General features: G+C 39.4%; 5 protein-coding genes across 8 annotated transcripts; 2 read left to right on the top strand and 3 right to left on the bottom strand.

Annotated features, from left to right (window-relative positions):
• The first annotated feature begins 857 nt into the window (after positions 1-857).
• LOC140770159 (MACPF domain-containing protein CAD1) lies at positions 858-6962 on the top strand. The gene is made up of 6 exons (XM_073111191.1): positions 858-1299; positions 2212-2450; positions 2651-2846; positions 3873-4056; positions 5219-5382; positions 6106-6962. The coding sequence occupies exons 1-6, from the start codon at positions 991-993 to the stop codon at positions 6712-6714; spliced, it is 1701 nt and encodes a 566-aa protein (XP_072967292.1). The 5' UTR covers positions 858-990; the 3' UTR covers positions 6715-6962.
• A 1874-nt stretch (positions 6963-8836) lies between these two features.
• LOC140770117 (uncharacterized) lies at positions 8837-12341 on the bottom strand. Its single transcript, XM_073111123.1, has one exon. The coding sequence runs from the start codon at positions 10615-10617 to the stop codon at positions 9115-9117; it is 1503 nt and encodes a 500-aa protein (XP_072967224.1). The 5' UTR covers positions 10618-12341; the 3' UTR covers positions 8837-9114.
• A 122-nt stretch (positions 12342-12463) lies between these two features.
• LOC140770118 (protein VTE6, chloroplastic) lies at positions 12464-16458 on the bottom strand. The gene is made up of 5 exons (XM_073111124.1): positions 16048-16458; positions 14962-15215; positions 13881-14004; positions 13170-13274; positions 12464-12887 (listed from the first exon to the last, which is right to left on the bottom strand). The coding sequence occupies exons 1-5, from the start codon at positions 16450-16452 to the stop codon at positions 12792-12794; spliced, it is 984 nt and encodes a 327-aa protein (XP_072967225.1). The 5' UTR covers positions 16453-16458; the 3' UTR covers positions 12464-12791.
• LOC140770119 (uncharacterized) lies at positions 15076-19854 on the bottom strand. 4 transcript variants are annotated; one of them, XM_073111126.1, is made up of 3 exons: positions 19244-19853; positions 18956-19159; positions 15076-15215 (listed from the first exon to the last, which is right to left on the bottom strand). In XM_073111126.1, the coding sequence occupies exons 1-2, from the start codon at positions 19820-19822 to the stop codon at positions 18992-18994; spliced, it is 747 nt and encodes a 248-aa protein (XP_072967227.1). In that variant the 5' UTR covers positions 19823-19853; the 3' UTR covers positions 15076-15215; positions 18956-18991. The 4 variants fall into 4 exon arrangements, with proteins under 4 accessions (XP_072967227.1, XP_072967230.1, XP_072967229.1 ...); XM_073111129.1 differs by lacking the exon at positions 15076-15215 and adding an exon at positions 17665-17791 and having other exon boundaries at positions 19244-19854; XM_073111128.1 differs by lacking the exon at positions 15076-15215 and adding an exon at positions 18362-18501.
• On the top strand, positions 17145-18192 carry LOC140770121 (HVA22-like protein f). The gene is made up of 5 exons (XM_073111130.1): positions 17145-17246; positions 17372-17398; positions 17479-17601; positions 17720-17966; positions 18059-18192. The coding sequence occupies exons 1-5, from the start codon at positions 17200-17202 to the stop codon at positions 18098-18100; spliced, it is 486 nt and encodes a 161-aa protein (XP_072967231.1). The 5' UTR covers positions 17145-17199; the 3' UTR covers positions 18101-18192.
• Positions 19855-22412: the final 2558 nt, after the last annotated feature.

Genomic DNA, 22412 nt, shown 5'->3' with positions numbered 1-22412 from the left:
AATGTTTATATCTATTAATAGTATTATAAGGCTAAAGAGACAACCTCGTGCTATTTCCCTGTCTTTGCCTTAGAGGATGAGGAAAAGCTATACAATCCTCTATTAGATTAGCAATTATGGAAATAATCTTTTTCTTTTTATACCTATGGTTCGGCCCAACATAATAAAAATGAAGCCCAATACGTGTTACTGGGTGGGCTTAGGAACTAGATGTCATCACTGGCCCAGCCCGTGAATGCAATCTCTCAAACGTTTCTTTTCAACGGGGCCGGCGGCACGAGCAAAGATCTTAACAGACCTATCAAACTTATGGTCAAAATGAACAGCTTCTATCCTTCTAGAGCTAAAACAAAACTGTCATCCTTTTAACTCTCTCTATTTCAACTTTAATTTTTACATTAATATTTTTTTTTTCACTTAAAAAAATCGGCTAAATAAGTAGACATTGACATGGTAGATTAGCAGTTCCTGCGTCCAACTGTTTTGATAAATAAATTTATAAGAAAACTAGACTAGTTTGGTCAAAAACTTGGATGTCCAGATGAATATTAAGCTGCAATGATTTATATTGTTATTAAAATTTATCTGATCCTAAAATTTAATTGAAGACAAAGGAGGGGGAAAAAATAGAAGTTATGCTATGAAATTAGATGTCTCAAATGGTATTACTATCAATCATAGGATAATAATTAATAAAACGTGGTTGTTAATTTGGTGTAGGATAACTAGTAGAGTCATAAAGTCATGGAGATGGACTAACCCCAACTGCCAATTGTCCAAAGAGATCAGCGTCGGGGTTGGTCGGTTCGGAGACCGGTCAACTCCTAATCCGCTTTAGAAAGCGCGTTTCTTTATTCGCAATTCCTCTGCGATCGACGCGGGTCGAAAAGCCAAACCTATTTCCCATCTCTTTCTCCGTCCATTGCGAGAGAATCGAAGACTTGGATTAGGCGTTTCGTCGAGCATCTTGTCGACTTGTCCTCGAGATGGATGGCGGAAGCCAAGAGGGGAAGGGATCGAACACCGCGGAATGAGACCGGGCTGTTGGGCATGGAGCGATCGAGCTCGGTGATCGCGACGCTGTCGAAGGCGGTGGAGGCGCTGGGTCGTGGCTTCGATGTTACTGCAGACACCAGGCTCCTCTACTGCAAGGGTTCACGACTCGTCCGCATCGACGAGGGGCGGAAACGTGACGTGGAGGTTTCAGACGGCGGCGTGCTCCGCGCACCCGTTGATGTCGACATCGTTTGGGGGGAGAGGAGTAGGAGGGAGACCACTCCAATCTTTAGCTTCCAGGAGGTGAAGTTTGATACCTTCCGACTTTTTCTCCAATTTGGGCTCCTTTTTTTTTTGTGTGTGTTTTTTTTTTAATCTTTGAAATTGGATATGGTTAAGATTCTGAAGGAGTTAAGGAATAATTTGTTACTTATAATTATGTATCATGATAACGACGTGTAATGCTGTATTTCTCTAATTGTTGGAAGAACTGACAAAGATAAATCGAGGAATGGTGGTATAAGTTGCATCAATTTGTAATGTTTGTTTGTATTCTTACTTCCTGATTGGTCTCGGAGTTGTATGGTAAGGTGAATAAAGGATGAGCTCTTATCATAGTGAGTTGCTGCTGTGATCCTTTACATTTGTTGTCTCAGGTTGATAAGGAAAGTAAGAATAGCACGATGGTTGTAGCTAAGTATGAGTCGTAACACAATCATGAGCTTATCTATGATAATTATAATTGTTGAGTGGCAGATTAACATTTGTTCTCGTTTTTGAATGATTTTCCTTTTGCATCTTGCTTGAGACTATACTAGAACTGGTTTAGTTCACCTTCTCTGACACACCAGGGTGTGGATATTAGTGAAGGATCCAGAAGACCATGTGGATCACGCTGTCCAGTGTCCACATTTTGTATTTGATTCTTAACATCATAATACCTAAAATTTGTGAGGGTAGTTCCGCTTGATATTTGTGAGGACAACATGAGTCATTTTGGGATTCAGTTCTAATCCTGTGCTTTTGCGGCTTTCATCTGTACTCTGTTGCATTCACAGAAAGATAAGTCAAACCAAATCATTTCGTAGCAATCAATGGTATATTGGAATATCTCTATGATGGTTGATGATAATTGCATCTCGTAACTCCATTTACATCTTACATATTCTCCAATATTCAAACCTCACTTACCAGTGCTCATATCTGTGTTTTCAGATGGCAGAATATTTCAACAATAAGTCAGGTTTATCTGAAAAAGTACCTCTTGGTAGTTTTAACTCCATGTTCAGTTTTACTGGCTCTTGGAAAATTGATGCTGCTACAACTAAAGCTCTAGCAGTGGATGGTTATCTTGTCCCTCTATGTGAAGTTAAACTGATGAATCCTGAACTGGTACTGTGTGAGGATGTCAAGCGTGCTGTTCCAAGCAGCTGGGATCCCCCATCCTTGGCTAGGTTAGTAGGTAATAAACTTGTTTGCATTGTTACTAGGTATTGTCACATGATCTAGTTCTTGGATGTACAATTTCTAGACTGGAGACTTTGTGTATTTCAACTTCTGAAAACTATACTTTAGTAGAGAATATCAAATTAGCAAAGCTTTCTGTTAAGTTCCTTCTCAATTTATCAAGTACTTCACCTGTCCTTCATTTCAGCTTTATTGAGAACTATGGAACCCACGTCATTGTGTCTATTACTATTGGTGGAAAAGATGAAGTGTACATCAAGCAGCACCGTTCCTCTCAGCTATCAGCATTGGACATTGAAAAATATGTCAGAGATATTACGAGTCAGAGATTTTTGAACCTGGAAAATCAGTCTAGTACTGATCCCATTAATTACAATGAGAAGGTTAGTGTTCTATTGCCACCTTAGATTTATAATTTGCATTTCATGAGAGATCATGTTACCTTGCTAATTTATGCTCAAATGCCTTAAGTTTGAAGATAAATTCCTCCTTGAAAGTCGTGAATGGATATATTTACTATTCCACATATAAATTTTTTATTGCTATTTGTTCTTTAAACATAATCTTCATCAACATAAGCTTCTCTTTAATTATAGAAGTATAAACTAGTCATAAGGGATTCTCACTTATGAGAAAGATTCTCACGTAAGTATCGGTTTTTGCTATTTGTTCTTTAAACATAATCTTCATCAACATAAGCTTCTCTTTAATTATAGAAGTATAAACTAGTCATAAGGGATTCTCACTTATGAGCAAGATTCTAACTTCTAAGTATCGGTTTTGGGATCAGAATCAACTGCTTGAAACAATGATACATATTGCGTTATCAGTTGTATTATCTTTTTGTTTTGAGTGATTCATATCAGGAATGGGACGTATAAGCCGATCTATTTCAGCGATATGGACGGGGATCGATCGATACTTAAATCCATGTTATGAGTTATGAATATCCAATGAAGTCAAGTCAGCCTAGGTAGTTTGTTTTTGTTTTTGTCACTTGTGGAAAGAGGGCATCAAATTAGTACTAAGCATCATATGCTCTGGATATCAAACTCACTGTATTAGCCAATTAGGTATCTAACACCATTAATGTAGATTGCCTGAGGTATATGCCCCACATGCATATAGATCATTCGTTCTCCTAATCACTTATTGCTAGTCTTAATCATTAATGCCTGTAAAAGATCAATGTAACAAGAAATTAAAGATTGCACTACCCATAGGACATGATATTGGACTCTGGGAATAGGTGCCTTATTTGATCATGTGGCTTCATTGTTATTTGTAAATGCAAGTATAATTTTTCTCTAGCCATTAATGAAGTTCAGCACTTTCCAAATTACTTGGAGAGATATGGACTAAAAGGAGTTTACTGCTGGGTGCTGACAGTGCTATTTTTTTTTCTGCAGGACATTACAGTAATCTTTAGGAGGAGAGGTGGGTGCGATCTTGTTCAAAATCATGCCGAGTGGACAAGAACTGTTCATCGTGCGCCAGACGTTATTAACATGACCTTTCTCGCCATTGTTTCTCTTCTGAATGGTGTACCCGGAATTAGATATCTGGCTCATGCAATCGATCTTTATTTGGAGTGTAAGATATAATCCTAGATGCTAAATTTATTTTCCATTTGTAGTTGTCGTTGGATGGTTTATTTTCTTGAGGTGTCTCATAGTGGAGGCTTATCTACAAATGGTTTGGGTAGAGAATATTATGAAATGAAGAAGGGTTTTCAGAACACTAAAATAAATTTTCCTAATCCATGATCTTCTTAGGCATCCATCTTTAGAAACTGTAAGTAGTTCCTTATCATCATAATTCTAGGTAAGAGAGGATTTCAGAAAGCTGTATGCCCAACATTCATTACGCGTCCATACCATTACACAGGCTTACAAATTCTGCTAGGTTTCTGAGTGTCTGACCTGAAAGTAGTCAAAAATTAGTATACCCAACATGTAAACAATTAGAGTTTATTTATTAAGGTGGAAACATTGAACTGTACTTTGTTCTGAACAATGTCTTGCTTTATTTGAAGAGCTAGTGCTGTACTACCTTGATATTTTATGAACTTCTTAAAAAGCTCCCTTACCCCTTTGAGATGTATCATTGTCCAATTCCTTAAGGAAAAGTTGTGCTTATTGTTGAAGAATCCAACTTGATTCTTTCTTCTAGGTTCTCCAATTTGTCTGAAGTGGCCAAGAGGTCCAAGATATATCCTACAAGCTGGTTTTTGATGCTTTGGTTTAGATACTTTAGTAGGCCTGAGAGTCCAGAAAACATGTCTTCATGCACTACTACTGTCTTCTCTGCTCCCTGAATGTGCTTACTGCAGACAAGCAATGTAAAAGATTCAGCCATACTAGTATTCAGTTGCTTAACTTATATTAACTTTTGAAAGGATATTCACCTTAAGGGCATCTCACATTTGGTAAATTGCTGTAATCTCTATGTTACTAATAGACTTATGCACATATATTGTACTATGTTTGTCTCATGTCACATGAATGCCTTGGTGATGTTTTATGAGGCTTGCTTATAGACTGATCAGTAAACCTTCACCAAAGTATGTGCCAAGTGGCATAGGTCAAAGAACCATGTGCCTGGTGGATGTATTTTCCTTATTGACTGCATTCTGTCAATACAATTCTTCTCCTTTGTTTCATAAGTATCTTTTCATAAGCAAAAAAACAGGCTTACCAAATTGGAGTGCATTTGGCATGTTAGTAAATTCTAAATAGCATTGCTGTTTCTCCAGACAAGCCTCCAATGGAGGAGTTACAGTATTTCTTTGAGTTTCAAGTACCGCGAGTTTGGGCACCAGCACCAGTTAGCATGCCTGGTCACCAGCGGAAGGAACCTGTATGCCCATCCCTTCAATTTAGCTTAATGGGTCCTAAGCTTTACATCAGCTCAGAGCAGGTACATAGTTATCCTGTTAAATGCATTAATTGTAGATATGCTATAAATCAGTTCTTACTGAAAGTGATGCAATTATCTATTTCAGTAAATTTGCCATCTTGCAGTTTCAATATTGTCTTTGCGTCCTTTATAATCAATATTTTGACAAAATTTAGATGTCGTGAAAAGATTATTTATTTTCATAAATCATTTTCTTAGGCTAAGATTTATATTACATAAGATTCATAACAGAAATAGAACTGAAAACTATCTTCGGCAAGAAACTGGAAGAAAATTAGGTACAAGATAAGGTGGCAATCCCTTGTGCAACTATGAGCTGCACAGCCTTCTTTTCCTATCCTTTGGTCATGTGAAATTGTGAAGTTCATATAGCTAGATCATAGTAGAAGTATGTGGCCCCATTTGGCGGGGCTTATGATCAGTAGAGGCTTGCTGCATAATCAGATTATGACAGTCGTTTATTTGTCCTGAAAGAAATGATAGAGCAATCCCCTCTAGAGAGGACCATCCTTTTGGTATGGTGCAGATTATATCAATTAGGTAGGCAATCTGCATGTTATTAATAATTCAGCATACTATTGAATGAGGAAATATATTGCCACTAAGTTTACAATTTCCTCAATAGAGATGACATGTACTAAAAGTGTTGGGATTAACAAAGTTACATGCCCATTAGTTTGGAATAGCATGTTTATGAGCTAACTTTAAGTTGGATGGATGCAGGTTTCTGTTGGGCGTAAGCCAGTCACTGGCCTCAGATTGTGCTTAGAAGGAAACAGGCAAAACCGACTTGCCATTCATTTACAGCATCTTGCGTCATTGCCAAAGATCCTCCTACCTCACTGGGACTCTCACATGGCGATTGGACCACCGAGATGGCAAGGTCCTGAGGAGCAGGATAGCCGTTGGTTTGAACCAATTAAGTGGAAAAATTTTGCACATGTCAGCACCGCACCAATAGAGAATACTGAATCAAACATCGGAGACCTTTCTGGTGTTCATGTTGTAACCGGGGCACAGTTAGGAGTGTGGGATTTTGGTGCCAAGAGTGTCCTGCACCTGAAACTATTATTTTCCAGGGTTCCTGGATGTACCATAAGGAGATCAGTGTGGGATCATAGCCCATCTAATACTTTGACCGTGACACAGAAAGCAGATGACTCTTCATCTTCTTCAAATGAAAACTCTAAGCTTGTGAAACTCGTTGACATGACGGAGATGTCAAAGGGGCCACAAGATACGCCAGGGCACTGGTTGGTTACAGGCGCAAAATTGGGTGTTGAGAAGGGAAAGATTGTTGTGCGTGTAAAGTATTCCTTATTGAACTACTGAACCTTTGATTACTAGTTTCGATTCGCTTCACTGTTTATGCCATTCTTTCTGAGGGTAGCAGGTGTTTTTTTGTTCTTGATGTACATTCATAGACATCAAACATTGTTTATCCCGGATGTTTTCTCATTTACGTTTATTGTGCTTGCTATAGCTGACTGGACTAGTTTATTGCATGTAGTCCATGTTGAATAATAAACAGTGTACAATTTATCACAGCTTGAACAGATAGGTCTAAATTTCTATGCTTACACTAATGTGATCACTAACATGCGTTGTTTATGTTTTTCTTTGTGAAAGTATCATCACTGTTGTACTGTACACTTCATTTCTATCTCTCTTTTTTGTTAAATTATATCTTCATTTTCTGGTTGGGATGCAAAACAACGCCCCCACCTTGGGTAAGTTATCTTTGAGAGTGAAAGATAAAAGACACATAAAAACGTATATGTTACTGTTTGATCAAATACCAAGTCAGTTTCCACCCCTAAATAATGATTGTATGAAGAAGAGCAGGCAAAGCTTCCCGGCGAAGTGAAGAGGATCGCTCTCCTTTTCACACGAAGCTCTCGAGCGTGGGGTAGAACTCCTTCACAAGTCTCCAGTAGGAGTGGTAGAGCATTAAAAGGCACAACCATCTTCTTTGCTACTGGCACCCTCGCTGCTCTCCGTGTATCCTGGATCACTGTTGAGATCCACGTGAGCCCCCTCTGCCGATTACTATTTGCTACTCTCCTTACTGCTTTCCTCTGCGTGCAAACTGCTGTCCTCCTTACCAACCAAGACAAAGTCTCGCCCCCACCTTTCTCTCTCTCTCTATAAATACGATAGTTGTTTATTGTAGGAGTAGGCCGACCAACAGTGCAACGATCTACTGCTACAATTAGCAGATACAAGAACATCGAAAGCTAGACTATTATTTTTTTATTTTTTAGCATTTATATCTCATGAGATGCTGAATGATGTAGGATATTTCTAGCTACATAATGGAATTAAAAGCTTGATTGTTTGTTGTTAATCTAGCTGCATAACAACCCATGCATGCTTAGTGTAGGGAAGAAAAAAAAGGTATCCTCTCTCTCTCTCTCTCTCTCTCTCTCTCTCTCTCTCTCTCTCTCTCTCTCTTTGACTGGAGCCCACATTCTTTCCGAGTCTCTTTTTGGAGGATGTGAAAGGTTTTCTTGAAAGGAAAAAAAAAAACCCTCTCTGACCAGGTTAGGTGCTTCATGGGTGGGAAGTATTTTATGAGAGAATTTACTGCAGAGTAAATTTTCTTCTTTTTTAAAAGAAATAAGACAGATTAATTTAGCTTCCACCCACATCAAAGCTCCAAAAGCTACAACAAAGTACCTGAAAATAAAAGGTTCCATTCTCAAGTATAACCAAAACTTCATATCTATCCCAATTAATAAGCCAATCTATCGCTTGATTGGCTTCCCGGTGCCCAAAGTAAGTTTTCAAACCTGAGAAAACTATGCATAATAGAATGAGGTGTAAAAGCTAAAGCAAAGATATCACCAGCTAGATCAAGGATGGATAGATGTTTACAGACAATAGTATAGACTTAAATGGTACGATAGACGTACAGGGAACAACGATCATTATAATTTATTTGTGCATTAAAACTGATTTGGCTGCGGAAGGACCTCCCTGCATCGTGATTCAATTGGGCCCTCACACAATGAGGCTTCTTCACTACTTCCAGCCTTCTCGCAGCACCTCCGGGTGCTAATCATATAATTAACATATGACATACTTCATTAGATTAATAAATCAAGATTGGGCTCTTAACATTTAAAACCCCTCAAGAAAGGGTTCTTTAGCTTTTCTAATCTTTAGTCTTCAGTCTTCATTGGCATAAAGGGAAGTACTGACGTTTGACGTAAAGGGCAATTCTTGTGGGGTTCCTTCCTCTCCAGTCTCCTTACATATATGATTTCACACCACAATAATTTTATATAACCAAAACCTCCCAATCATTTGTACAAGAAACAGAGGTTAAACAACAAAACTATATTTCTCAAAAGAAAAGAAAAGAAAAGAAAATCATCACCATTATTATGACTGTGAATCAAAGGGAAATCACATTGAGATGGAGAAAGAGTCCATAATGCAACAACTATGAGAAAGGCTGGAGGAAAAAAGAAATTATTAGGTTGTCAAGTGTTCATGATTTAGTTCAATACAAAGACAGCTTCCTTTTTCTGTGAGAAAAAAAGAAAAGGAAAAGTAAATGACCTCCTAGGTATTGGACTAGACTATTAAAAGCAATAAATCACAAGAAAAAAAGTAACAAGTAGTTTTAAAATTCCTTACTGTATGTACTCCACTGATATAATATACAACTCCATCAAAGAATCACACACAGAGAAGATAGCCAATAAAAGAACACAAGTAGCCTGCTTAGATTAGAAAGTAGTACCATTCCCAGACAACCAAGAAACCCAGCAAAGGATGGCAGAATCCAAAGTGCAAGTATGGAGCTCCACCTGATCCCACCAATGGCACTTCACCTCTCCCCTCTCCACACACATCAACACCAACATGGATGCTTTCAGAGGTCTCAGACCCATTCAGACATAAACCTGGATTCTCACTCAAGTCCAAGTTCCTGCCGAGCCTCCTAAGGAAACCAGAATTGAAGGGCACAACCCCACCCAACAAATTCCTGCTCAAATTCAAGTGGTATATCTTACTGAGGCCACTCAGACCCAATGGAATTTGACCTGTGAGCCTGTTGTTCTCCAAAGACAGAGTACTGAGATTGGTAAGCCAGGCAAAGCTCCCTGGAATCGAGCCCGAGTAGCCGGAATTGGCTAGCCGGAGCTCTTGAAGCTTTGCAAGCCTCCCTAGCTGGAATGGCAGTGCAACAAACATTGGGTTGTCATCCATTATAAAGTACTGGAGGTTCTGGAGCTTTGGCAATCCAATTGGGAACTGCCCACTTAACCTGTTGTTGCTTAGAGCCAAGAAAGTAAGGCAGGTGAGGCTCTCTAACGTCTCAGGTATGCTTCTATTAAGCTCATTGGAGCTTAAGTCGAGCTTTTGGAGCAGGCCCAACTGCCCAATTGTTGATGGGATGGCTCCAGTGAGGTAATTATAGCTCAAATCAAGGCCAACGAGGTTTCCCAAGCTACCTATATGGCTTGGGATGCTGTCTGTGAGGGAGTTATAACTGAGGTCTAGATGGATGAGGGAGGTGAGAGCACCAATACTTTGAGGGATCCTCCCACTAAGCTGGTTTTGTGAAAGAGTTAGGACTTGGAGTGATTTGAAAGAGGATATGCGGGATGGTATGACACCAACAAGAGATGGATTTGATCTGAGGCTCAGCTGCTGAAGAGAAGCATAAGCTGCTGCCTTGTGGTCTGGTGGTGGTAAGGAGAGCTTGGTCTTAGTGGTCTTGAAGCAGTTGAAGAAGAAAAGGGATTGGAGATAAGGGAGGTCAAAGACGTGAGAGGGGAAGGTGGCAGTCTTCTTGCAACTTGGATTGGGTGAGGCCCCAAAATCCAACCTTGTGACATGGAGGAGGTTGTCACTGCCATGTTTGCACTCAATCCCAGGCCATGAAGAGGCTGGGAGACATGGGTCTGGGTTGGAGGACCTCCAGTCCCTATCTGAAGACATAGTCTCCATCACATGGAAGAGGGCCTCCCTCTCAAGGGGGTCCATGCTGATGGACTCCAGCAACTGGGCTTGTTTGATATCCTGATGGGTGGTACAGAGAGAGATGGAAGGAAGTGAGAGGAGAAGGGAGAGTAAGGAGAGGGAGGGTAAGAGGTAGTGATACATTGTGGAAAGGGGAGATGTGGGAAAGAAGAGGTCTCCCTTCTTTTGTAGTAGGAGTGTTGCTGTGCTAGGCTGTTCACGAAATTGGATCGAGATGAGAAGTGAGAAAGGTGGCATAGGAGAGAACAAATTCTGATTTGACTGGTGCGATGGGATGGTGGGGGCCCTGATGTTATGTGTGAAAGGAAAGAAGTGTTTGAAGCTACGTAGGACTGTTGGGTCAGGGGGTTAGATTACAATAAGTTCCCCTTGTTTTCTGGTGCTTTAAAGGTTGCAGCTCTGGGACTCAATAGTAAGCACATAGGTTAGATATATAGATGGTGATTCCATGATAAAATGGAAAAAATATCAAGACTTCCGAGTCCTCATCACATGATGTTCAGCAGTAGGGGGTACATTGATAGAGAGAGAGAGAGAGAGAGAGAGTAATGGAGTTGGATTGACCGAAGTACTAGTATTGATAAGCTACTCCACATGCCACCATCTTCCTGGGCATGCTACCTTACCATGAGTATTTTCCCAAAGCAAGGAGAGTCTAATGATTTGATGGCATTTCAAAGAATGTACGACCAAGTAGCCTCTATTCACGTCGTGGTATTTTTTATGTGAAGTATTAAGAAACAATGCCACAGAATAAAATGAGTAGACTTAAAATTTCTGGACTGAACTGGGGGCTGGGCTGCTCTATTTGTATGACCTACTGGACAAATAAAAGAAGCAAAATAACGTAAGAGAGGTCACAGAGTCTTACAGATTTTTGCTCCAATACCACATCACTCACTGTAGATTGATGGATGGTTCTCCAAATGACTGAATATATGTTACGATGCCTGGCAAATGAGCCATACCTTACCAACAGCTGACACATTACCATCGGATTTGATCCAATGTAGAGGTTACGAGGTACCCTACTACAAAAGAGAGGAGAGATCTTCTACAGGCTTGGCTTCAGGAACTTGATGTAGTTCTGATATTTGGCACCCTCAGGTTATTTAAAGAGAGTTATTAGTTGAAGTTAAAAAAGAAATAAAATTTAGCAGCCAACTAAGAGATGCCAAATACCTGGCAGTAGGAAACCTACTCTAAGAGAAGGAATGCTCCCAACTGATAAAAGATTGAACTCTTTACTCAGAAAAAAATTAAACAAAAGAATGAACTCTTTTTAAGATAAATCTTTATCTGGCATTCACCAGAACCCAGACTGGTGGAAAAGCATCCTGTGTTTCTCCACCCGACGAGCAATGCGACACTACACAGCTCAAGAACGTGTGGGAAAGACTTGGCAGTTGGATTCACATCAGAGAAGAGAGATGGAGATCGTGAAGAATGATAAGACTGGACATTCTACTGTACTGGAAAAGACAAGCCCAAGCTTAAAAACAGTAGGAAACAAGGAGACATGCTCAGAGTGAACAGAAAGCTCACTTCCGGAAGCTTAGTTTTCGGATAACAAGTAACTATTCCTAGGGGCATTTGAAAAAAACTTTTAATTTTAAAATAATAAAAAGGTTTTTTTTTTTTTGGTACGTATCTCTTAGCTTAATTGTGTGTACTTAATTATAAAAAAGTGCATACATAAGGAACGACGTGCTGAAGTGAAAGCTCCAGGGATTATTGAACGTAAATCAATGCACGAACCCATGCAAACAGGGTTAAAAGCAGTGTATAGCTTAGTGCAAAAAATAAATGCACAATTTCAAAAGCCCAATCTTACTTATAACGAAAACCTAAGAACTTTTTAGTCCAAATATCCCCTTTTTCTAAGACAATTATGACCATCTTACCTTGTGACAATCCAGCACAAAACCGGCGATACTGCATATCCTATATGCACCGCCCAACACAATCCAATGGAATTACTAAATCCCACAGCCACAAGTTTTGAACCGTTATATTAATAGAGCAAGTGTCATTAGCACAGTTGCTATTACTAATTTCCAAGGAAGATATATCAAGCATGTAATAACAACTTCTAAGTAAATGATTGAATTCTGATTATTGATCTCAAAATAAGTACAGTAACATCGGTTCATTTTAGTTTTTTTTTTCCAACCCTAAATTTCCAGTCGATGTTGAAACAACAAACTATTTCAAGAATCAAAGATTTGAACTTTGCGAATAATAATGGCTAACCTGCAAGATCTATCGTTGACAGGACCTCAATTTTTCAACCCCCGTTCTATTATCATGGGCAAAACAATAAGCCGAGACTGCTGCAGCCTAACTCTTCGACGGGACAGCACTTTCAGGGAGGTGGGTAGATACAGTAGGGATGGCATTTCCGCAATATCTTACGGGTGCCAATGCCCCAGCATGAACTGCTGCATCACAACTGCCAAAATGCTGCCGATGGAGATGTTGAGCACATTGACGACATCATTGTTCAGCTATACAAGAGCAGAATTGACGGCTGATGTTAGATTTACCCATGGAACACCCCAAACAAGGTAACATATTGTATGCTCTACATAAACCAATGACGAATGTTACATCTGTATGGAAAAGACTTATTGCCTACGGTTTGCAATTTAATAAAGTGGAAACATAAATTGAAGAATTTCCTAGCACAGAATATACAATCATCTCTGGAGATGGTGTAGTCAAGGGAACACACACAATAAAAGGTCAGCTCAAATAAAGAGTTGGCGTCATTCCCAATCAAAACTCACCCATTGGAAACCTTCCTTGTCTTGCAATGCGGCACCAATGAGGCTCTCACCAAAATTTGCAATCTGGGAAGCAACGACACATATAGCAACTTGTGGTATATCTACCTATATCACAAGTATGTAAAACCGAGTTAGGTTCCTATTAATGAAGACACTGAAACCATATAAGTTCACTATTGACACTTTGAAGCATTTGAAAATCATAAACAAGATGAATATAAAAGATCCATTTAGAACAATATATACAGATGGCTTGGGAAATCAGATCTAGCAGCTTACTAGTTAAATTGTTCAAAAAGGAAAAGGATAACCTTTTCTTAAACAAAAACAGAAGATCTAGATCGTCTAGTAGCTAGACTTCTTTCCTATGATTTGGTTAACAGCTTCTACCTGCTACCACCTCTGTGCCTCGTGAATAACGCTGGAAGGTCTTACACATAATCTTTTTGGCGTAGCATGATATACAACATACCAAAGTAAAAATCATAATACAATAGGAAAAGGATAATATGAATATAAATGTTTAAACTCTAAAGAAAATATTATCTACAAAAAAAAAAATTATGAACCCCCCTATGTTGCCTCCAGTAAGGATGCTTGCAGGCTTGACCTTGAGATGCTCCATATTGAACATATCTTATGCCAGGGATGCCAATGTGGAAGATATAATAAATTCAACAAAAGAGTTTACCACCTCTGAGAAAATTTTACCTCTCCCAGAAAATAACCAACACTACCAAGAAAAATTGAAGCCAAGAGTCCAGCAACAGTCCCCTCAACACTAACTGCCCCTTCTGTACCTCTTGGGACTACCTTAAATGTTGTCACTAGGTACCTGCTCTAAAAACACCAAATTGGAACTCTCAGAAGTTTGAATGTACGAAAAATTATAATTTATTCAACGAACTAAGAAAAAACAGATGACATGAATATGCAGCAAAAGGATGTATAATTGCATATAACAACTAGTAAGATGCATATTCTGCTTTAATCAAAGATGTTCTTCTCAGATGCATGCCTTACATGAAAAAAGCAGCCTTTCAATTTGGTTCCAGAAAAAAAGCATATAAATCCTTATTGGCTACTTCATGCAAGAAGTGCATCAGCAGTTTCAAACATGAACAGATAACATACCACCGAAGCAATAACACATGGAATACTCAAACGGACGTAAATAAGATAATCTAAGTTGTTTCAGTTGATAGGATATGATAGAAGTCAGCATTGCCTGCCAACAGGCAGATCATGCAGGAAAGAAACCCAGCATAACTGTAAGTTTCACTTGATGTTCCTAGAAAGTTTAGGAGAACTCAGAAAGTCAACTTAATGACAGGTCCAGCAGATAGAGAACATACAATGGGAGCCTAGTGCAGTGGGGACACCAATTTTATAGTGGATATATAGAAAACTAAGTTAATGTCAGAAATACTTAAATAATTTAATATAGAGGGTATGGGCTATAATTTGAGATTTCAGATACAGATTATAGAGAACTTTTGTCTGGTTTTCTAGATAATCTGAACAAGATAAAGGGAATGAAATTTAACAAGGTTATTTGATTAATTCGTCGTCGCTGCATTTAGTTACTACAGTAAAAGAATAAACGGAAACATACTATCAAGAAAGGATAAGCATTGTTATTGAAAATGAATGATTTTAAGTTTGCCACAAGATACAACAAGCAGACATAACTGAAATTGAACACTTTTTATATTCATCCCCTTCAGAAGAAATTTACACTTATTAAACCATGACATATTTAAGGGCTTTAAGAAAACAAGATGAGGCTTACGCTGTCCTCCCATATGCCTTGCCTATTTCACTGGAAACTGTGTCACTCAACTTAGTACAGAAATTTGCAACAAAGCCAAGTTGCCAAAGTGCTGCAAATGAAGCTCCACCAATGCCATATATGGATAACAAAGCACAAACACAACCGGCAGCACTGGAACCAATAACACTGCCTGGCCCTCTTCTTCCTTGCCTTTTCTCAGCCACTCCTAAAGCTTCTTTCTGTGTTATCTTCAACTTTGTGGCTGCTGTTCCCTGCATTATTTGTACATATTAGGAGCATGGAAGAATAAACTTCTTGAAAATCTAAAATTAAGATATTTAGCTTCTCATTAGAGTGAATAAGTTTAAAGATTGTGAAGTTGTGGAGAATATTGATCGATAAACAAAGAGTAACAGTAATAGGTTAGTACAAAGACCATAGCAGATCAAACCAGCCAACAATGAAGCAATCCCTTCCCCCATCCATAATTTATATCTAACTTCAAATGTTGTACGGGAAAGTTGACTTCCTTGATCCTAAAGCATCATCAGTTTATATTCTAAAACAATAATTTTCTCAACAGAGATTCAGAACCAGACTTTACAGCTTTTAAGTTGCAGATAATCTAGAGCTTCAAATCCTAGAGCAATATACTTTCCCTGAAATTAGTCTGAGTTGAATAGGGTCCAACTAGAGTTCAAGTCTAAGAATTAGACCTAGTGACCCAATTGCACTAGCAATCGAGTAGTCAATCTTATTTTTTCTTTTCACGTTTCCAAATAATACATTTTGGATCTATGGTCATCGAAGTAGATTTGAGTTCAAAGTAGGTAATTGTCCAATGCCTATTCAAATGTCCTAAAGTAGCCACTCCAATGGTTCCTCCAATAGTATAAAAGTTCACTACTTGAATAATTAGCTAAAACTACCGCTGGGATTCATCCATATTTCTGAGAGTATTCAGCAAAAGATTGTAGAGCCACACGCGCATTAATCAAGCATATATTTTATATTTTATCTACATTCGACTTTATCTGTGATCAACAGTTAAACTTATCAGAATCACGATAAGACAAGAACGGCCAAAATAGAAACTCCACTTACTACAACGAAGTAGGTTGCGACGAGAAGAAACCCGGCCGATCCGAAAGCCCGCCACGTCAATGTCCCGAGTAGAAACGCCGCTCCGATCCCAGAAGCCGATAGCCCAGAGACCAGGACCGGCGATCCCAATAGGAAGATGACGAGATTGCTCCCAATGGCCGACTTCCATGTGGGAGGAGAAGCCAGGAAGAGATCGAAGAGCGACTCCTGGAGCACTGACAGATCCTGAAGAGAGAGGGAACTGGGAGGTGGGAGGCTCCTGGAAACCCTAGGCCTCGAAGTGGGAGCTACTAGGGTTTTGGTAATGGGGATTGAGGGGAAAGAATTGGGAGACGAGAACGGACGAAGACGCGGAGGAGGAGAGGAAAAGGAATTGGGGAGCGGAAGCAGGAGAGAGAAGGCCATTTTCGAGCATCCGAGGCTTGAATGGGGGAGCGGAGCCAAGGTGGGGTTTTTTATTTGGTTACATTTAAGATTTCAGTGGCGGGCCCGCGTACTCTTGTCGGATCTTTAGAAACCGATGCCGAATCCTCAATTGCTTATTCTAAAAGAGATGCCGACTTCAGTCTTATAATGGCGACCAGTAGGATTATTTCACCTGTGTGTTTTTAAGTTCAAATTTTATCAACGTCTCGGATTGTGGATCTTAATGTGTCCAATAAGCTCAAGATGCTGCTTGTCTTTGTGGATAGCAGGGTGGGTGGTTGCGTAGATGCTTGGAGGAAGGAGAAAACAACACGAGTTGGGCCATGCCGTTGGAGACTCGTATCCAAGCCATGGCCAGCATGACCCAGCCCAAGTTAGAGGAAACTCGGATGATATGTTATGTGAGAGTTCCATTCTTTACTTCCGAAGGGGAACGTAGGTGACCTGCCTGCCATCTTTGTAATCCCAAGCCAAAAAGGAATAGTTAGCATTACGTATATACGTAATGCTTGCCTCGTTTCCAACCTACATTATTCCTCATTTCCTTGGCCGAGGAGTAAAGAAGACTTTCTAAGGTATCAACGAGAATGCTTTTCTTGTTTGGTTCCCCAGCCCAAACGATCCCCTTTAAAAGTGACGAGGTGCGCCAAGGCATCTCCATCTCATCTTGCTGCCGTTCTTGTTTCCAACAAATAAGCCAAGCGGAGGAGCAACTGATCAAACGTTATGGGTGTTTTAGGAGCCTTAGCCAGGCATCTGGATACACTGGTTGGGTAAGAACTCAGATCTGGTTCACAAAGTAGTAGACGATGTGATTTTGTCAGCTTCTACACCTAATTTATGCATCAAATGTTGTATGATCTTCAGTGCTAATGCTTACCGTTTATTTCAATTTCAGCCCTGGGTTGATTCTACTTTATCCTCTGTAAGTACCACTTGCCTTTTGATATTTCTCAGAAATGCTTGTGGTCATAATTACTGATACAGAGAATTCTCCATGGCAAGATATGCGTCGATGCGTGCAATAGAGAGCCCTACACCCCTGGATGATCAGCAATGGCTTACGTATTGGATGTTATACTCCTTTATCACTCTTTTCGAGCTGTCTTGCTGGACAGTCCTGCAATGGTGAGATTCAATCGAGACCATCTTTTATGCAAACAACATAGATAATCTAATAAGTTAGATCAGCTTGAGATCACAAGAAGAAATTATATCATCTACTACTTTGGCTGCAATACAACAGGTTTCCTCTTTGGCCCTACATGAAGCTTGTCTTCTGCTGCTGGTTGGTGTTGCCTATGTTTAATGGAGCTGCCTATATCCATGAACACATTGTGAGGAAGTACGTCAAGATTGGAAATTATGTAAGATCAAGTTACTCAGAGAAGCAAAAGAAGGTGCTGCAGATGATGAGCCTTGATGCAAGGAAGTCGGTGGAACGATTCATCGAGACATATGGGCCAGATGCTTTTGAAAGAGTTGTCGAAGTGGTAAGGGGATAAGGTTCTACTTTTGTTTCAACAAAGCATGCTTTTATCTTGGTAATATAGGTGGAATCTGATTTGAAAATTGACTGGTACAGGCTGAAAGGGAAGCAAAGAAGCGCGCGGCTTTGACTATGTAATCAGAAAGAACTTGCTCCAGTTGAAAGAAAATGCCTTTGGCAACACAAAGGATAAAATACTATGTATTATGAAAGTATTGTACTATACAGAGTTTCTTGAATATAAAAACATCTAATTGAATTGTGCGGTTCCTGTGAGGATCTATTCACAGCTCTGAGCTTGTAATTGTGCATTAGAGCATGCATTAAGGAAAGGAACAAATAATCATGTAAGCCTTCCCAAAATGCTGAAATATATGAAAGATTTGAATCTAACCAGATCTACATTCCAAAAGTTCTCTTGGATGGCCTTACTAAGTTTCAAGTTGACTAGAGGACGTGTGAAGGTAATCTGATCAAAACCAAATTCTTTCTTCTCAAATAGAGGAAAAACCAAATAGATACTAGGACAATCATAAACCCTGATAAGAAAAGTAAAGATGAGATACATTATAACATGCATTCAAATATTTACTGATAATTTCAGGAGTATAGAAAACTCAAAAATAGTACACAAACATCAGAGTAATTTGAATTTTAGCAGGCTTTGGAATTTGGACTAATAAAGATAATAAATATACTGATGAATGATTTCTCCCTCTTCTGTCTGAAGAAAAGAAAACCCTTAAACTAATAAACCCATGCAATAGTATTATAGATTATTAATCCCCCTATTTATAACAAATAGTGGATATAACATGTATCAAAAGATAGGAGACTACCACATCTAATCCAACCGTGTAAAGTCCATACTCAACCGGCCAAATGCAATAAAACAGTTGCATCAGGGACAAATCTAACTAGATCAAAATGCATACCAACTCAATCCAACATATAAGAAAATTGAGCAATTTAAAAAGGGAAGCTTAAAAGTACCATCTTTCACAGAAACTGATCCAAAGATATCTCTTTTCATAGCTCGCCATCTGCAAAACCGGAAGCGGAGTGGGAAAAGAGAAGATCTTTGGCTATCCGAAGCAGCCCTTCCAAATCTCTCGCCCCTACTTCCAAACAATCCTTCAGCAGCTCGCCTTCTTCCACCTCCCTTTGCAAAAGCAGCAGTGCCTCCCTCAACGGGCCCTAGACCATAAGCAAACCTAAGAATCAACGCGATTTCCAATGCTGAGAGTTAAATCTAGGGCTAGCTCCAAAGTCTACACTTACGGATCGAGAGAAGGTGCGGAGGAGGCCTCTGAGTAGGGAATCGGAGATGGCGAGAAGATTGGAGTAGTTTCTTCGCACCCAATCCGCCATCTCTGCGCTCGATTTGATGCGGGACGCCTCGGAAAGCGCAGCGAGGAGGCGGGAGACGGCCGCGCGAGGAAAGTCGACACCGGCTCCGTTGCCTCTGAGGGAGTAGTTAAAGAGGAAGTCCCAGGTGAGGGACCAGAATCCGCCGCTGAGGATGCGGAGGTAGTCTGCAATCTTAGCGGCGCGGGCCGCGCCATCGAGGTCGCCGCGAGCGGCGCGGGAGTTGGCGATCCTCGAGAAGAGCGAGTGGGAGAGGGAGAGGAGAGTCCTCCATTTCCCTAGGCGGATGCCACTCGTAAGCGGCGCCGAAGAGAGGAGGAAGAAGAGGAGGAAGAGAGGAAGGAGACGGCGTCGAGTTGGCATCAAAGTGGTCAAGCTCGAGAGATCGAAAGCGGGAGAGTTCGGGGTAGCAGCAGCAAAAGGGTAGGATATGTACCGGATCCGACCCGGAATATTTTCGGGTTCTAGATTTGGATCCGAACTTAGCCACATTGAGAGATGGGCTGGGCCGTAAAATCTACATCGTTGGGCTAAGTCTAACCCCTCTCTCTCTCTCTCTCTCTCTCTCTCTCTCTCTCTCTCTCTCTCTCTCTCTCTCTCTCTCTCTATATATATATATATATAAGGTAGTATATGAATCCATTTTGCTATCTTTCCGTCTGGTCAAAATTATCATTCATTACTCCTAACACTCGTAGTTGACTAATGTATCATTATTAGTTTTTTTGTCCAAAGATTACAGTGAAAGACACTTTTCATTATTCTTTGACCGTTTCTTTATAGAATCTTTGCAATCTCCCAACTTTAAAGATGCGCGAAGAACTTGGAATGGAAAGCATACCAAACTGAAACTCTTTCTTCTTCTTTTATTCTTTTTCTGAAACTGACACTCTTTCTTTGCGACTCGGTATTTACATCGCACCTCTAATAAATAAAATATTATATACACTTTGTATTAAAAAAAGAAACAAATTAAGTTATAGTACGTTTAAAATATGAGATTAAGTGATAGTACAAGGAATGATACTTTCTTTCTTTTGACACTAAAAAACTGAGAACAAACAAGGGAGTCAGCAGTGTAAAGATCAGTACACTTAGATGTAACAGATGAAAATAAGTTTGGAGAGACACTTACTTCCTCCCTTCCACTTTATTACCATCCATGGCCCATGGGATTCTCTGCTCTCCTCTCCTCTTTTTTTTTTTTTTTTTTATGTTTTTGCTTTTTAGTAGGGGCAAAGGATTCTTCCTTCTTTCTTTTCTTTTTTTTCGTATCCTGAGGAACAAGTTGCATGGGGTTTGGGTGGACAGTGGGGCATAGATAAATATTCGTGATCTAATCGATCCACTGGCTGGCCTCGATCGTCGCTAAATCCCCTCCCTAAGTGCATGCAGATTCGTGATCTTTCTCGTCCCACTCCCTTCCACTTGTCAGAAGCCCCTCACCATTCCCCCCTCCCGTCCCAGGCCCCCCCCCCCCCCCCCCCCCTTCTATCTCTCTCCCCCCCTCTCTCCCTCTCTCCCTCCCGTATCATGCAAAAAGAGATAATAAGATCTCTGCCAAGATTTACGCATGCAGTGGGGAAAGGAGGGATGCGTTGTCGCCAGGAAGAGGCTGCCGGAGGAGTTTTCCTGCCTCCACGTGTCGCTCAACCCCCCGCTCTTTGTCTTAAAAGATTTGACATTTGAGATATATATATATATATATATATATATATATATATAATATGTGGAGAGAGAGAGAGAGAGAGAGAGAAATAGTAAAAGATAGTACGGACGGACGGAAGCCATGGCTGAGGCTTTAATTTTTACGTTAACCACCTCTAACCTAAGAGTGGTTGAGTCATGAAGATAACCTAGAGTGGATACCTTAGTTTATTTACTGTAACGTTGGCATGCATCTGATATCATTTTAGAACAAAGATATATATATATATATATATATGTATACTGCCATGGAGGTGACTCAGGTAGGCCTACCGAGAACAAAAGGTTATGGCCAATTTGAAGATATCGAGAGATCTCCCAGCCAAAATAGAATTCATTGGAACCCTATTTAATTAGAGGAAAAGAGAAAAAGGAAACAACAAAAGTGACTCAATAATGGAGACTTTGGGCTTTGAGTTTTGTTTCTACTTAGTCAGGCTAGCTCGGTATTTATTTTGAAATATAATTCTTTATTTCAGAACAAATCAAAATATTATAACAATTTTATTTTAAAATATAAATATTATTCATTAAAATTATATTCTATATCGCATGCTAAATTATTACCAATTAATTACTGATATATATATCCCATCAAATCAAACAATATTTATTTTCATTTTCTAAAAAAAAATTATATTTATTTTATTTTATATCACATCAAAAATAATCTTAAATCTGCAGTGCACAATGGAGTAGCTTTTTTCCTTTTGATTTCTACTTTTCAAATTTAATTTCATAGTAATAAATCTAGAAAGAGACTGGATAACAGCATGTGTTGCGTTGTTAGCCAAGCTTGTCACATCACATAGCCATGCAAAATATATAGTTAATTACTTCAAGGGCTCCTAGTACTAAAATAATATTAAGTAGAGTGTTCATATATTTATTATTTTACATAGAAGGATTAATCTTCTAATTGCAATTTACTTTTGTCTTTAATCTAGCATTATCTGTAAAAGTTTGGTCTAATCTTTGATTAAAGTGATCATTAGCTTAAAGCTCCACTCCAGATAAGTATGCCTCCTGCCTAAAGTTCATTAATAATAGTTAATGAGCATCATTAGCATGATGACATGAGTATAAAGGTGTGAAATATGATTAGTATGCTCTATATCCTAAGCAAAATTAATAGTTAATGAGCTTAATTAGACTCCTATTGCTAAACGCCCCTACTACGAATTGCAATCATATATTTACCTACCAGACAAAAGCACCACGCTTGGGCATCTTAAAATATAATTTAATCACTTAGAGCATCATAAAGTAGTCATAGATTTTTAACAAAAGAAGTTTAAAGATCCTTCCTAAGGTCACAGAGACGAGGCCTTTTGCAAAGCTATGAAATGGAGGAAAGATACCCTGATCCAATATC

This window comes from Typha angustifolia, chromosome 11, assembly GCF_048772165.1.
Source record: "Typha angustifolia cultivar Huaian chromosome 11, ASM4877216v1, whole genome shotgun sequence".
NCBI classification, from domain to species: domain Eukaryota; kingdom Viridiplantae; phylum Streptophyta; class Magnoliopsida; order Poales; family Typhaceae; genus Typha; species Typha angustifolia.
The sequence above is the reverse complement of the archived record's forward strand: the minus strand, read 5'-3'. Positions and strand labels throughout refer to the sequence as shown.